This window comes from Carcharhinus amblyrhynchos, chromosome 23 (assembly GCF_965287045.1).
Source record: "Carcharhinus amblyrhynchos chromosome 23, sCarAmb.v2.hapA, whole genome shotgun sequence".
NCBI classification, from domain to species: Eukaryota; Metazoa; Chordata; class Chondrichthyes; order Carcharhiniformes; family Carcharhinidae; genus Carcharhinus; species Carcharhinus amblyrhynchos.
This window is the reverse complement of record NC_137346.1, coordinates 39,320,557-39,337,563: the sequence shown is the minus strand read 5'-3', so window position 1 is coordinate 39,337,563 and position 17,007 is coordinate 39,320,557. Positions and strand designations below refer to the sequence as shown.

At 42.4% G+C, this 17,007-nt stretch overlaps 1 protein-coding gene across 2 annotated transcripts in view; it reads left to right on the top strand.

Moving 5' to 3' along the window:
• The first annotated feature begins 2,352 nt into the window (after positions 1 to 2,352).
• Positions 2,353 to 17,007, top strand: part of dtx2 (deltex 2, E3 ubiquitin ligase) — a 54,129-nt gene continuing 39,474 nt past the window's right edge. For both annotated transcript variants that reach the window (XM_080210587.1, XM_080210586.1), the window contains exon 1: positions 2,353 to 2,742. In XM_080210587.1, the coding sequence (XP_080066713.1) occupies positions 2,430 to 2,742 (313 nt within the window). In that variant the 5' untranslated portion in view covers positions 2,353 to 2,429. The remainder of the gene's footprint in view (positions 2,743 to 17,007) is intronic.

Here is a 17,007-nt window from a genome sequence, read left to right as displayed (position 1 = left end):
GGACATGGCAGCAGAGCTTTCCTACTCTGCAGGTAATGATGTTGGATCTTTATTATTCACCTGAGAGGGCTCTGTGCCTATGTCGTGGCTCAGTTTGTAGTAATCCCTTTAAATCTAACGCTGTGGGTCTAAATTTCACACCAGAGTACAGCTGACACTCCAGTGCAGTACTGAGGGAGTGCTGTTTTTTAATGAGACATTAAACTGAGGATCCTTCTTTCCTCTCATATAAAGGATCCCATGGGACCATGTAAAGGGCAGGAGTGTTTGTGAGGTGTTCTGACTGACAGTTTTCCTTCAGCATAGTTAACAAAATATTATCTGGTCTTTTCTGTTTGTGGAATCTTGCTGTGACAAATTGGTTGCTGCATTTTCTACATTACCAAAGTGACTGTGCTTGAAAGGTATCTCACTTTGGGATACTCTGCAGTTTTATGACATCTTAGCTGAAGATTGTACCTCGGTTGTTACAGTAACTCCCACAGCATGATATCAAACTTACAAGTAGAAGCTACTAAAGAAGACAATGAGGACCAGTATGAAAATTTCTGAAATGTATATGGCTGTAGTAATTGAATAATGATATAAATAGTGGAGCTGTTTGAATGAACAAAGCATCACTTCATAAAAATGAGGTTGTGGGACATGATTTATTGCAAAACTAGAGCAAAATAAATTTAAACACTAATCCATTTCCTGGATAAATTTACCCTTGTAAAAAAATCTCAGAAACTCTTTATACTATAGTAATGCTGCAGTGATTTAATCCCAGATTGAGAACTGTTTTTACCCCTGTAGATATGTAATCCCGGTCCCTTACTCTTTTTCCTCCAGCATTGCTTGAGAAGTGTAAGTACCTACATGCATTGGCTGTAACTCCTTGCCCTTGTACTAGTTTGTGTGTTCTTTGTGAACATAGCATCCATTTTCAACTACTCTAGTAATTTCCATAAAATGTCTTGGGAACACAACGTTTTCCATCAACTTTGTTACAATTATTCAATTATGAGACAATGTAACCCTGAATTCCAGTAAAAATTTGCAATAATGCTGAGAAGAGCATAAATTACAACAGATTATGTTACTTCACAGAATCAGAAAATTGTTACAACACAGAAGGCAGCTATTCATCGCATAATTTCTGCGCTGGCACTTTATAAGAGCAATCTACCTGGAGCCACTCACCCAACTTCTCTCCTCAACCCTTACTGAATCCCTACAGTGCAGAAGGAGCCCATTGAGTCTACACCGAACACAATCCCACCCAGACCCTATCCCCATAACTCCTTGTATTTACTCTAGCTAGTCCCCCTGACACTAAGGGGCAATTTAGCATAGCTAACCTAAACTGCACATCTTTGAACTGTGGGACGAAACCAGAGCACCCAGAGGAAACTCACATAGACGTGGGAAGAATGTGCATACTCCACACAGACGGTGACCCAAGCCGGGAATTGAACCTGGATCCCTGCTGCTGTGAGGCTGTGATGTGGAGATTCGGTGTTGGACTGGGGTAAGCGCAGTAAGAAGTCTCACAACACCAGGTTCAAGTCTGCCTGGTTTATTTGGCAGCACAAGCTTTCTCAGGCTCCTTCTTCAGGTAAGTGAAGAGTTGAGCAGCAGTGCTGACAATTGTGCTGCCTGTGAATTTGATGATCAGCCATAGTCAAAATGAATGGCACAGCAGAGTTGAAGGGCCGAATGGCCTACTTGCGCTTATATTTTCTGTTACTTTTCAGATAAAAAGCCCATTCCCTCTTGAATACCTCCACCACACTTGCAGGCACTGCATTCCAGAGCCTATCCTCTGGCTACTTGGAAAAACATTTCCTTGTGTCGTCATTGATTCTTCTGCCAGCTGCCTTAAATCTGACCAAGCCTGCCACCAGTGGGAACAGTTTATCCCCATCTGTCCAGAACCTTCATGATTTTTGAATACCTCAATCAAATCCCTCAAGTTATTTTCTCCAAGGAAAACAGTCCCAACTTCTCAATAGCAACTCATTAATAAACCTGCAAAAGTGATTATGCAATAGGCGTTTGCATTATCAACACGCCTCTTATCTTTATAACTGCAGCGTTTGTTTTACACGCCTGGGGCAGTGATATCTGCCCCGCCTGGTTTGTAGTGCAATAAAAGTTTTCTCACTAAGTTTCGTTTCTCGCCTCTCGCCTCGCACCTGACACCAGCCGTCAGCAGAGGGCAGTGGCCGGACCGGCGCGGGGCCTCCTGGGAATTGTAGTTTGCAGCCGGCGAACCGGATATCAAACCCCGCGACGAGTCCGGCCGGAAGGAACTACATCTCCCAGAAGGCAGCGGGGGTGCGGACCCCCTTGGAGACGGGAGGGAGGAGCTGGCAGGCGGAAAGTTGTCAGCGTTTGTTTTTCCTCTCCGCACTCACTCCGGGAGGACCGGCAACAAGCAGGGCATGGCCACCTCGCCTCACGGAAGCGGAGGGGCAGCTGCCGGCGGAGGCCTCGGCGCCAGCGGCTCGGCTTTCTCCCTGGCGCTGACGCCGGGCCCCGGGCCGGCGCCGGTCGCCGTGTGGGAGTGGGAGGACGAAGCGGCCCGCTGGCGGCCCTACAGCAGCCGGGTGAGCGAGCACATCGAGCGCTCCCTCCAGCAGCCGCACGGAGCGGCGGGCAAAGGAGCCAGCAGCATCTCCCTGGGCCAGGCCGATCCCCGGCTGGCCCCCTACATCATTGACATCCCCACACTCAGCCAATTCCGGCAGGACACAGGTAAGGCCGGGCACTCAGCCGCAACTGGTATCAGCCCTCTCCATGAAAATTCAAACTCCTGCCATTGCGTACAACTGAATATTTACTCCAGCTGCAAACCTGTTTGCCTTAAAATATTTGATTCCTTTCTTCCTCCCTCGCATTACTTCGCTGATTTCTGTTTCCAGTCCCAAAAAGTATGTATTTTGTCTGGCACACTGCTGCCAGGGACCTGGTTTCACTTCTCGCTTAGGTCACTGTGGAGTCTGCACATTCTCCCCGTGTCTGTGTGGGTTTCCTCCGGGTGCTCCACTTTCCTCCCACAGTCTGAAAGCCGTGCTGGTTAGGTGCATTGGCCATGCTAAATTCTCCCTCAGTGCACCCGAACAGGTGCCGGAGCATGGCGACGAAGGGATTTTCACATAACTTTATTGCAGTGTTAATGCGAGCCTCGATGTAACACTAATAAATAAACTTTAAACCAGCTGGTTTCTTATGTCAAAAATAGAAATTAAATGCCATTGTTTTTATCACCTTGGAAGCTCACAGTCTCCCCAGAGCACTACAGTTCACCCGCTCCACCTAAACAAATGCACTCACACAATTTTATACTGAAATAAAACTTAACAGATTTAAGAGACTAGTCATTTCTACTTGTAGCTACTTTGGTGCCCTTTTCATTCGGATATATGTTTGTCAGATTTCCCTTTTCATTCTCTTTCCGTATTTGGAGCATTGTATTCGCTCATTTCCAATGGGTGCAACAGGGAGTTAGGTTGTCAGTGCTCTGTGCATTTGGGCTTTCTTATTCTGAAATTGTGCAATGCTGTGGAAATCTGACATCATGACTTGATGTGGATTTTGATTTTCCAAAGATTTTTCATGTCTGAAAAGAAGCAAGTGATATTGACTGAGGAAAAACGTGCTTTCTAACGTTAGATCTGTAATCAGCAAAATGATGTGAAGGAATGATTCAAAGACTTGAAGGAAAGATGTGTTTTTGTAAAGCTGTCTTTGCAAAGTACAAAGCTAAGAGGAGTCAAGATGTGCTGCTGTTACCTCCTCCCCAGTGAACTTTGTTCGGTTCACTGTGCATGACCAGACAATTGAAGGTGTGTTCTGTTTCAAAGCTGGCTGTCGGGAAAGCTGAGTGGTCCCTGGAGCAAACAGGCAAAGCAATTGTGTTGATTCAAAACAGCAAATTTCAAGTTTAGTTTTTCTGCAGCTTTATCTCAATATTGGAATTGGGAGGTGTGGAGGGAATAATTGGGCTTACCCATTGAACCAAAAAGCAAAAGAAATAACCTCAAACTTAATAAGCAGGCTGTGTCTGGATAGATGAGGGAAAAAGCACATTTATCTTAGTTTTCCTCCCTTTTATAATGGCTTTCTTACATGAGCTGAATGTTATTTTAATTCTAGTAATTGTAGAGTCATAGAAGTTTACAACATGGAAACGGGCCCTTCGGCCCAACTTGTTCATGCCACCCTTCCTTTTTTAAAACCTGTAAGCTAACCCCAACTGCATACCCATGTAACAATCTAAACACTTCATAAAAGCCTCTACTACTACCTCTGGCAGTTTGTTCCAGACACTCACCACCCGCTTTGTGGAAGAACTGCCCCTCTGGACACTTCTATATCTCTCCCCTCATCTTAAACGTATGCCCTCTAGTTTTAGACTCCCCTACCTTTGGGAAAAGATATTGACTATCTAGCTGATCTGTGCCCCTCATTATTTTATAAACCTCTGTAAGATCATCCCTCAGCCTCATACGCTCCAGAGAAAAAAGTCCCAGTCTATCCAACCTCTCCTTATAACTCAATCCATCAAGTCCAGGTGGCATCCTAGTAAATCTTTTCAGCACTCTTTCTAGTTTAATAATATCCTTCCTATAATAGGGTGATCAGAATTGTACAAGGTATTCCAAGTGTGGCCTTACCAATGTCTTGTACAACTTCAACACGACATTCCAACTCCTGTATTCAATGTTCTGACTGATGAAACTAAGCATACCGAATGCCGCCTTCACCACTCTGTCCACCTGCGACTCCACTTTCAAGGAGCTATGAACACGTAACCCTAGATCTCTTTGCTCTGTAACTCTCCCCAACGCCCTACCATTAACTGAGTAAGTCCTGTCCTGATTCAATCTACCAAAATGCGTCACCTCACATTTGTCTAAATTAATGGACGAAAAGGGATTGGTTTAGATTAGTGGGTCATTGTTTTTTAACTGGTCGGCGCAACGTCGTGGGCCGAAGGGCCTGTTCTGCGCTGTTATGTTCTATGTTCTAAACTCCATCTGCCATTCGTCAGCCCGCTGGCCTAATTGATCAAGATCCCATTGCAATTGGAGATAACTTTCTTCACTGTCCACAGTGCCACCAACCTTAGTGTCATCTGCAAATTTACTAACCATGCCTCCTATATTCTCAGCCAAATCAATAATATAAATGTCAAATAATAGTGAACCCAGCACTGATCCCGGAGGCACACTGCTGGTCACAGGCCTCCAGTTGAAAAACAATTCTCTACAACCACCTCTCACTTCTGTGAAGAAGCCAATTTTGTATCCATTTAGCTAACTCACCCTGGATCCCGTGAGATTTAACCTTATGCAACAACCTACCATGCGGTACCTTGTTAAAGGCCTTGCTAAAGTCCATTGCACAATTTCAACTGCACTGCCCTCATCTACCTTCTTGGTTACCCCTTCAAAAAACTCAGTCAAATTTGAGTTCTTTGAGGAACCTTTCCACCTATTTAATTGACAAGATTGGTCTGTTGACAATAGCACTTCTAGTTATGTTTAGTGGGATGGGACGGCGGCATAGTGGTTAGCACAGTGCCAGGGACCCAGGTTTGACTCCAGCATCGGGTCACTGTCTATGTGGAGATTGCATACTGTTCCCATGTCTGCGTGGGTTTCCTCTGGGTGTTCCGGTTTCCTTCCACACTTCAAAATTGTGAGAGTTAGGTTGATTGGCCATGCTAAATTGTCCCATTTTGTCAGGGGGATAAGCAGGGCAAATGTGGGGTTATGGAAATAGGGTTTGGGTGGGATTGTTGTTGGTGCAGCTTTGATGGGGCAAATGGCCTCCTTCTGCACAGTAGGGGTTCCATGATTCTAGTTGGTGAGACATTGCTAATGGATTGTGTTAATATTAATAATCTTTGCATTATTTTTGGCATATAATCATTCATGTTCATAAACATATCAGTAAACTTGCACACAGGAATGTTCGACAAACAGCAATGAGATGAATGGCCTGTTAGTTCATTTCTGGTGGAAATGAAGGATACATATTGGCTATGTTTTTACGTGGATTTCCTTTTTTCGTGGATTTCCTTGTCCTTCAGAGGAAAGCCAAGCATTGATTTAACACCTTAATTCAAAAGCAACACATCTGCCAATACCACCCCCCTTCAGTACTGCACCTAATTGTCAATCTAGGTTGTGCACTAAAATCCTGCTCTCAGACTTGGGTACTAAAACTTCCTGACTTGAAAAGCAAAGATGCTATCACTAAACCAAGGTGACACAATAAGTAGGCTGCTGAAACTATTTTTTGTAAAAAAAAATATGGGAACAACTGGAACCAATCAGTTCCAAAATCACAATTGAAAATTTATACATGGGATATTCAGCTCCTAGAATTCCACCTCAAAGGAGTTCAGTGTGACTGTAAGCATTGATTACTGAAGCACATATTGAAGATTATGGGAACTGTGGTTTGTTGGCGCCAACACACAATTTGTCTTTTTTTTGTTCCCCATGATCACGGAGATCAAATCTTATCACACTGGACCTTGCTTTTACTCTATTATGCTCAAAATCATTTATCTTGTTATGAACATATATTTTTTAAAAAATAGACACTGCCTAGCTTTTGATCTCTTATGTAAACTGGCAAGATTGGTTCGAATGCTGTTTCTGGTCATTTATTTCTTCTGAGGCCAATTGTTTTTATTTCTCTTTGGGGTGCCAGTATGGTTGACAAGTTCAGTATTTATTGCCCATTCTTAATTGTTTTTGCAAAGGTACTGGTGACCTGCCATCTTGAACTGCTACTGTTCATATAGTGTAGGTACATCCACAGTGCTGTTAGCAAGAGTTCCAGATTTCTGACTAAGTGACAATGAAGGAATAGCAATATCATTCCAAGTTAGAATGACATGTGATTTGGAGGTGATATTCTCTTCACCTGCTGTCCTTGTCCTAAGGGCATGCTTTGGAAGGTTCTGTCAAAGGAACCTTGGCAAGTGCATCTTTTAGACTAATGCTGCTATGTGTGAATGTTGGAAGGTGTGATGTTTAAGGTGATGGATTGGGTGCCAAACAAAGGGACTGCTTTATCACAGATGGTCTTGAGTTGCTTAAATGTTGGCTCTTCCAGCCAAGGAGAGAGCATTCAATCAAACTCTTGAGTTGTGCCTTGAAAATGGTGGACAGGCTTTGGATACTTCAATGAGTTATTCACTGCAGATGGTCCAAATTTTGACCTAACCTTGTAGCCACAGTATTTATATGACCGGGCAAGTTAAGTTTCTTGACACTAATGATCCCCAGGATAATGATAATGCCATCCTGCATCCAGAGGTAGTGATTAGATTCTCTCTTGTCAGAGGTCTTTGCCCGTGTGTGAATGTTACTTGCCACTTATCAGCTCAAGCCTGAATTTCTACAGGTCTTGCTGAATATGGGCTTGGACTATTTTAGTATCTGAGGAGTTGCAGTGTGCAATTATCATCAAATGTTTTGACTTCTGAGAAGGCCATTACTGAATCAGCTGAAGATGGCTTGGCCTAGGACACTACCCTGAGGAACTCCTGCAGTAAAGTCTTGGAGCTGAGATAATTAGCCTGTAAAATCCACAACCCTCCATTGTGCTAAATATGACTTCAGCATTTCAAGTGCTCATCTAAATGCTTCTTAAATGTTGAGGGTTCCTGTCTCTATCACTCCTTCAGGCACAGATTCCCAAAGTTTTTTGTTTTTCCTCAAATCCCCCTCTAAATTTCCTGCCCCTTCCCTTAAATCTATGCCCCCTGGTTATTGACCCCACCCCCTGCCCTCCACCCACTTTACGAAGGTTTCTTCCTATCTACCCTATTAATGTCCCTCATAATTTTGTACAGCTCAGCCAGGTCCCCCTCAGCCTTCTCTGCTCCGAGGAAAACAAACCCAGCCTCTCTTCTCAGCTGAATGCTTCTTGATGTTGCACTCAGTCAAATGTTGCCTTGATTTCAAGGGCAGTCATTCTCATCTCACCACTAGAATGAAGCTCTTTTGGTAATTTTTGAAATAGTATGGTACTTGTGTTCCCAACATGCTCATGCTGGAGACTGAAAGGCAGCTATTCTTGGGCTCCATGGAATTGTCCCACAAACCAATATGACTTGCCACATTTGTAAAAGTATTGGTTAAATGGGTAATTTCAGACATATTCCAACATCTAGGATCACGCTGTCTTTAGGGCATCTCATGTCCTAACAGGCCCTATTTTCTTTCTTTAAAAAAAAAAGCATTCCTAACTTTTCCTTTTTGTTCTTTTGCTAATTATTGGTCATTTTACTCCCCGCCCCGCCCCGTCACGTCACGTCACTGATCCACCAGTGATAATACCTCCTGATTTGTCAATTTTGATTTCATTCAACCTCCTTTTAACCCAATTTCATAGAATAATTGAATGGTTGCTGCACAGGAGGAAGCTATTTAGCCCAACTTGTCTGTGCTGGCTCTCTATAGAAGTAACTTGCCTAGTCCCACTCGCCTGCCTTTTCTCCACAGCCCTACAAATCTTTCTCTTTGGATGAAAATTCAATTCCCTTTAGAAAGCCACAGTTTGAACCTATCTCAATCAAATTCTCAGGCAGCCCATTCCAGATCCTAACCACGCTCTGCATAATAAAGTTTTCTCTCATGTCGCTTTCTTTTGCTTGTCACCTTAATTAATTGTCATCTTGTCCTCAACTCTTCTGCCAGTAGGAGCATTGTCTCACTATCTACTCTGAACAGACCTGTCATGATTTTGAATACCTCTATCCAAATCTTTTCCAATGAGAATTGCTTCAGCTTTGTGAATCTGTTCACTGAACTGAGGTATCTGATTTTTGGAATTAATCTTATAAATCCTTCTGCACCTTCCGCAATGGCTTCATAGCCTCGTAAAATTTGGCACCCAGAATTGAACACAATACTCCAATTGAGGTAGAACCAGACCCTTATAAAGGGTAATCTTAACTTCCTTAATTTTTGTAATCTGTGCTTCCATTTATAAAGATCAGAATCCTGTGTGCCTTGTTAACTGCTTTTTCAACAACAGGAGGCGGCTTGTTGGCCAGGTGGGATAAAAGGCCAGCTCGCTGTTGCAGTTGCGGGGATGAGAAGGAAAGAGGGCATTGTGGGACAAGGGTGATAGTCACTTAGGGTGTAGAGAAAAATGGTGATTGGCAGAGAGCAGGCTCCAGTTCCTGAGGGCTGCTGGGAAAGCCACTTAACCTTGTGGATGGAACCAGCAACCCCCACTTCCTTTTCACTACTGCTGAGGAAAAAATTTACTGCGGGAACTTTGAGAGAAAGATCGTGGGTCACCAAAGGTTAGCACAGCTGCCTCACAGTGCCAGGGACCCGGGTTCAATTCTGGCCTCAGGTCACTGTCTGTGTGGAGTCTGCATTTTCTCCTTATGTCTATGTGGGTTTCCTCTGAGTGCTCCAGTTTCTGCCCACAGTCTAAAGATGTGCGGGTTAAGTTGATTGGCCAAGCTAAGTTGTCCCTAGTGTCAGGGAGATTAGCAGGGTAAATACATGAGGTTACAGGGATAAGGTCTGGATGGGATTGTGGTCAGTGCAGGCTCAATGGGCCTAATGGTCTCCTGCACTGTAGGGATTCTATTCTATTCTATTCTAACCTGCCCTGCCACCTTCAGTGGTTTGTGTGCATACACCACCAAGCCCCTCTGCTCTTGCACCAATTTAAAATTGTACCTTTTGTTTTACATTACATTTTCTTTTTCCTGCTATTAAAATATATCGTTTCACACTTTGCATTAAAGTTAATCTGTCACATGTTAATCTATTCCACCAACCTGCCTTTATCACCTATTACTATCCTCTTCACAGTTCAAATACATGTAAGTTTTGTTTCATCTGCTGATTGAAATCTTGCCCTGTCCCACACAGATCTAGGTTATTAATATAGATTAAGAAAAGCAGTGATCCTTACTTAGACCAGCCTCTGGGGATCCCACTGTTATCTTCATCCAATCCACAAAACAACCATTCACCATAGAATCCCCACAGTACAGAAGGAGGCCATTTGGCCCATCGAGTATGTACCAACCTCAATTCCACCCAGGTCATGTTCCCATTACTCCACACACCCTGCAAATCCCCTGACATTAGAGCCAATTAACCTAATGCACTCATCTTTGGACTGTGGGAGGAAACTGAAGCACCTAGAGGAAACCCACACAGACTCAGAGTGCAAGCGCCACACAGTGACCCGAGGCCAGAATTGAACCTGGTTCCCTGGCGCTGTGAGGCAGCAGTACTAACCACTGTGCCACCGTTCCGCTTCAATCGGATCCCCACGCCCTGCACGTATACCACACTCTGCTGTTCCCTGTCACTCAGCCAACTTCGAATCCATGCTGCTACAGTCACTTTTATTCTATGGGTTTTTGTTTCTAATCCTTATTATCTCAAAAATTCTCTTCTGCCCTTCACTCTGTGGCCCTGATTCCTTTGCTAAAGTGGGCAATCCTACATAGGATGCAGTATTGCAACTGTTGTCTAAATAATGATTTTGTGAAGGCGAACATTACCACCTTGTTTTTGTTCTTTTCGGTATGTTTAAAATCCGTGTCACTGTCTATAAATACTTTGACAATCTTCCCTACCCCTACTTTCACATGTTGTTCCAGTACTATAAATCCCTATTGAGTATTCCTTTCTTCTGGGCTTCTGTGTCCACTCTTTCTCTTCCCTTCGTTTCTTTGTTGGTGTAAGCCGTTAGCAATCTTGCTTTATCTCTGGAGTATCCTTCCAAGACATTTTTGCGAATCTTGGAATGTTACCTTATGGTAAAGATGCAATGCAAATTCAAGTCACGTTTAATATTTTGGAACTCCTAGATCTCTCTCTTTTTCACTATTAAAGGGAAATATTTCCTTCAATTTTTTTTTTCAAAATGTATCCTCCCATTTCCCAAAATTAAATTTTGTCTAACATGCTGAAAATCTGAAACAAAAATGGGAAATGCTGATGAAACAACGCAGGAAAGAAATTTGGCTGTAATATCCTGATTCAGGACTCTTGTAGTTTGATGTTATGTTTATCCTGCAGCCAAGACATTCATATCAGCAACGCTATCTTTTATTTTATATTACTAAGGCACTGTTATTGCCTGTAGTTACATGCCTACGTGCTTATGATTAAACAGCAGTATTGTGAAATAGATACAAGGTACAGATACCAGTACCCAAGTCCAAAATTATTGCTATGCAATTGTGTCATGTATTAGCATAGGAATGTACATGTAATACCGCTGACTTGAGATTTCTGCAGCTGAAATAAATTAAGTACCATATGGCACTACACAAGTACACTTTCGACACAAGATTGGAATGTGTCTTGTGATCCAGTTTGCTACACTGCAAAACATGCTCTTGTTTGCGAAAGGATTTAAGGAGCTTGCATAAGTGAGTTGAAGGTTGTGGATTTGAGCCTTACACCAGGACCTCAGCACAAGTTAAAGCTGGCACACTAATGAGTGATCTCTTCAGATTGTTGAGATCATGAGAGCTGGTTAAAGGCTGGGAATTCTGCACTGTGTAACCCACCTCCTGGCTCCCCAAAGCTATTCCACCGTCTACAAGGCACTAGTCAGCAATGTGACTTGCCTAAATGAGTACAGTTCTAACAATACTCGAGAAGCTTGACACCATCAAAGACACAATGTCCTGCTTCATTGGTGCCCCATCCAACGTATTAAATATTCGTTCTCTTTACCACAACATACAGCGACTGCAGTGCATAACATTTACAACATGCACTGCAGCAACTTGCCATGGTTCATTTGACAGCATCTTCCAAAGTTACAACCTCTACTAGCTAGAAGGACAAGGGCAGCAGATGCAAGTTTCTACCTGCAAGTTTCCTTCTACCCACATACCATCCAGACTAGGAACTATATCAGTGTTTCTTCCCTGTCCTTGGGTCAAAATCCTAGAATCCTCTCCCATTACAGAACATTTGGAAAGCATTAACAAGGTTAGACAAAGCCAGCATGGGTTTATGAAAGAAATCTACTGGAGTGTTTTGAAGAAGTAATGAGTAGAATCAATAAGGGAGAACCAGTGGATGTGTTGTATTTGGACTTTTGAGTTTTGATAAGATTCCTCCATAAGAGGTAAAGGGGGTGATGTATTGGCATAGATTAAGAATTGATTAACTGACAGGAAACCAACGGGTTTATAAGATGATGAGGGGGATTGATAGAATGGAAGTGCAGAGACTATTTCCTCGGGTGGATGTAGCTGTTACTAGGGGGCATAACTATAAGGTTCATGGTGGGAGATGTAGAAGGGATGTCCGAGGTAGATTCTTCACTGAGTGATTGGGGTGTGGAATACACTGCCTGCTGTGATAGTGGAGTCAGACATTTTAGGAACTTTCAAGCGGTTATTGGATAGGCACACGAAGCACAGCAGAATTATAGGGAGTGGGATAGCTTGACCTTGGGTATGGTCATAGCTCAGCACAACATTGAGTGCCGAAGGGTCTGTACTGTGCTCTTCTATGTTCTGTGAAACAGAGTGGCAGGCAGTGCATAGCGGGGTAACACTTGAGCCCAGCTATTTACAATGTCTGTAGATATATTGTGTAACTGATCTGGATGAGGGAACCAAATGTAACATTTCCACATTTGCTGGTGACACTAAACTGGGTGGAATTGTGAGGAGGATGCAAGGAAACTTCAAGTTGATTTAGACAAGTTGAGTGGGCAAACACATTGCTGATGTATACAGCATGGCTAAATGTGAAGCTATACACTTTTGTGTGAATAATAGAAAGGAAGAGTGTTATTTAAATGATATATAGGGAAGTATGGATGTATAAAAGGATCTTTTACACTAGTCAATAAAGTGGAGAGATAGGTGCAGCAAGCAACAATGAAGGCTCATCATATGCTGGTCTTCATTGCAAGAGGATTTGAGTTCAGAAGAAGGGATATCTTACTGCAGCTGTACTGGGCTTTGGTAATACCACACCTGGAGTATTGCATGCAGTTTTGGTCTTACCTTAGAACGTACTTGCCATAGAGGGAGTGCAGCGGAGGTTCACTCAGCTGATACTGGAGTTGGTGGGTCTGTTCCGGGCCTATGTTCTCTAGAGTTTAAAGAATGAGAGAAGATCTGATTGAAATATATAAGATCCTGACTGGGCTGAACAACCTAGACGCAGGGAGAATGTTTTTCCTGGTTGGGGAATGTAGAACCAAGGGATGCAGTCTCAGGATATGGGATAGATCACATGAGACGAGGAAACATTTCTTCACTCAAAGGGGTAGTGAATCTATTGAATTCTCTAACACAGAATGCTGTGGAGGTTAAGTCACTGAATTTATTCGAAATTTTTTTGATTTTAGTGGGGAGAAAGCAGGAATATGGCATTGAGATAGAGGGTCAGCCATTGTTGTATTCGGTGCTGGAGCAAGCTTGAAGGCCGAATGGCTGACATTTGTTCCTAGTTGCTGTGCTTCTGACAGCACTGCAATGTGGCTGTTCTTGCAACACTTGGACTGCAGTGGTTCAAGAAGTGCCCACCATTGTCTCCTCAATGGCAACTAAGGATGGGCAATAAATGCTGGCCTTATTCATGATGCTCACATCTCAAGGATGAATTTAAAAATAATCTTGATCTATCTTCCCCGCCCCTCCCTTAGACACCACCAAAAATAGTACAACTTTCAATCATTTAATTGCTGTTTGTGCGTCATTGTTGCCACATGCACCCACACATCCACCCACTTAACATTAGTCTGCAACTCATTGTGTGCGTTCATATGCTATATGAATGTTCAAAACTTATAAAATCTATAAGCAACCCAAGATCAATTTAAACTTGACGTTTAGAGGATGTGAATCCAATGTGGGGGTGGGTGGGAGGAGAAGGGAGGCTCAGGAAAGGAAGGAGCTGTGAGGTAAGGAGGAGTCAGCAGTGATGTTGAGCAGTGGAAGAGAGAAGTACTGAGGAAGGGCAATGGAGAGCAGTAGGGGTACAACAGTCAGAGCTGACCACTGAGGGAGGGCAAATAGAGCCTTAGAGAGGGGGTAGCTTGATGGTGATGATTGGAGGGGGTGATGGATATTCAAAACCCGTTCTTGATTTATTTAAACATTTTATTCTTAATTTTTTTACTTGATTTGACTTAATTTCTTTCAGTTAAGCGTTCAATTTTAACCCTAAAATGAAACAAAATGAACTTTTCTATCTAGCCTGCCAATCAGTTAGAATAACAAAAGCCTAAACTCAGGGATAGCCAGCAGCAGTTTTGAGCATGGAAAAACCAAAATTTAATTTTGCAATTACATTTTAAAAATGCAATATGTGCAGATCTGTTCTGTGTCTACAAACTGGTCTTAAATGAGGCTAGTCCAGTTGTGAACTGAGCAAAACCTACCCGTGCTCTCCGCAACAAGCAGATAGACACAGTGCCATGGATTGGCGATGAAGAGATTTAGACAATGTTGGAAAGCTGAAAAGAAATTCATAGAAGTACATTTGGCCGCAGGTCTTTGGTGCCCCTGTAATAATACAAAACAGTGTTGCTTCATTTGATTAGGTATAAATTCCCTTTGTTTTCTGTGCTTAGTGACATCAAGTTTCCAGTAAAAGGTGAATGTTGAAAAGCTAATTTATGAAACTGTTCTGAAATTGAGCTGTGGGAGAGGTGGAAAATGAGTAGGATCAGCGGCAAATAAAGTTAAAACATTTGTTTTACACTTATGATTTTGGTCAAAATCTGCAAGGTGTTAAGGAGAACTGATGGGGTGGACAGAGAAAAATATTTCTGCTGGTTGGAAAAGCAAGGACTAAGAGGCATGGTGTAAAATTTAGTGCCAGATATTTTAGGTATGAAATTAGGAAACCCTTCTGCACACACAGGGTGGTACAAGTTTAGAACACTCCTGTAAATGGCAATTGATGCTAGGCCAATTGTAATTTTGTTTTAATTTGAGATAGGTTAACAAGAATCTATCAGTGGTATTGAGGGATTTGGGGTACAGGAGGATATTTGGAGTTAGGCTACAGTTTAGCCAAAATCTCTTTGGAAAAGTGGAGAAGCCCAGAAGGCTAAAAGGTTCGCTCATGTTCCTGATTTCTTCAGGTGCAGATTGAGTTTGTTGCAACATTATACTGATAATCCAGAATTTTGCAAAATAATACACTTAATTTCCCATAAACACCAAGAGGGGGCAAATATAAAAAGAGCTACCAAACACTGATTTCTAATTCTTAGTTAAGTAGTCTTATATTCTAGAATAGGTTGTCACTGCTTTTTGAATAGCTCAAACTGACATTTGTCAGTGGAATTGTGATCAGAGTTTAGTGCTTCTTAGTAATTTGCTGCTTGAAATGATGGTCATCGCAGAGATCAGGTTTATTATTGACATGATTACACAGACACTCATCATTTGTGCAGTGCCATTCTTGTACTGGCTTCAGAAATGCTATAAACAAAGTGAGCAGAACTGTAATGCCAGTGAATCAGATTTGAAAGATCTCCCACACACTGCTTCAAGTGGATCCAGTGGGCCACCTAGGCTATTTAGAGTTAAACTACAGCTACTGTGAACTCAAAAACTAGCGTTTTTGACCTCTTAGGTCCTTAAACCATGTGTTATTCAGAGACCTGACACATCTTTGCTTAATGCAGGTGGGAGTGAGATGTGTTCTGAAGTCTGGCTTATACAGCCACTTTTGTAAAATTGGATAAATGAAACCATTAATTTTTAAAAAATTAATTTGTGGGACAATAGCACCACTGGCTCGCCAGCATTTACTGATCATCCCTAGTTTTCCTTTGGGGGCAGCTGAGGGTCAGCCACATTGCTGTAGCTCTGGAGTCACACAGAGGCCAGACTAGATAAGGACAGCAGATTTCCTTCCCTAAAGGACATTAGTGAGCCAGATGGGTTTTTCCAGCAATGATTTCATCATCATCAGTAGATTCTTAATTCCAGATTTTTTTGTTGAATTTTATTGAATTCAAATTCCATCTGCCATGATGGGATTTGAACTCAGGTCCCTAGAACATTAGCTGAGTTTCTGGATTAATAGTCTAGCAATAATACCACTGGGCTGTTACCTTCCCCAATATAAAAGTGGTGCTGTATTCCAGCTTTACTCTTGAATCTGAGGATTCCTTGTAGTTCTTTTCTGAGTCATGTCAAGAGCCCTTTTAAAGTCCACCAATTGTATGAATTGTTAAAACAGTCTGAAGTTTTTACTTTTGATTTTGGGTGCCTATTTAATCATGGCTTGATTTGCAAAGGAAGGGCGGGGGGTGAGCCTTTAAGTCTCTCAAAACCAATTCTGCCACTCATTTGATGATTAGTGGAATATTTTATTACACTAGCACACCTTGTTTCATAATTCTTTATTTCTTTACTCAACAAACAAAGTAGCAGTCAGTTTTGTGATTTTCAGTTGAATTGGTGTCAGCAGTTTTTTGCGGGGAGAGTTCCAGATTTCCCTTTCTGTAAAATAAATGGGTCCTGACATCACTGGTTCTAGTAGGGATCGGCTCCCAGGCCATTGCCACTCTCCCCAAACTTTCCTTCTGGGAAAGCACCAGATCTCTGTCCCATTTCAGGAAGCTGAAGGTCAGATTCTCTACCACATTGGGAGCTGCAAGAATAACGTACTGCCTTGGAAGTAAAGAATATTCCATGATGCTATACAAATAGGAGAGGTTTTAGACAAACTATGATATTTCTGGATGAATTTTGAGTCATTAGGTAATAGTGCCAAAGAATGGGACACTTCCATATTGACTTCCAGCATCAGGATCAGGCATGTCCTCTTAGGTTTAGGACAATCTGAATGTTAGACAGGGAGCCCAAGTGTAACTTCAGTGTCAGCCTCCTTGTACCTTTTTAAATGAGAGCTAATTTGTACTGAATTACATGTTGTCCTTTGGGATCTCTACATGGGACCAGTTTGAAAGGCCTTTACATAGCACCGAAATGCAGCTTACAAAAAAAGGAGTCAT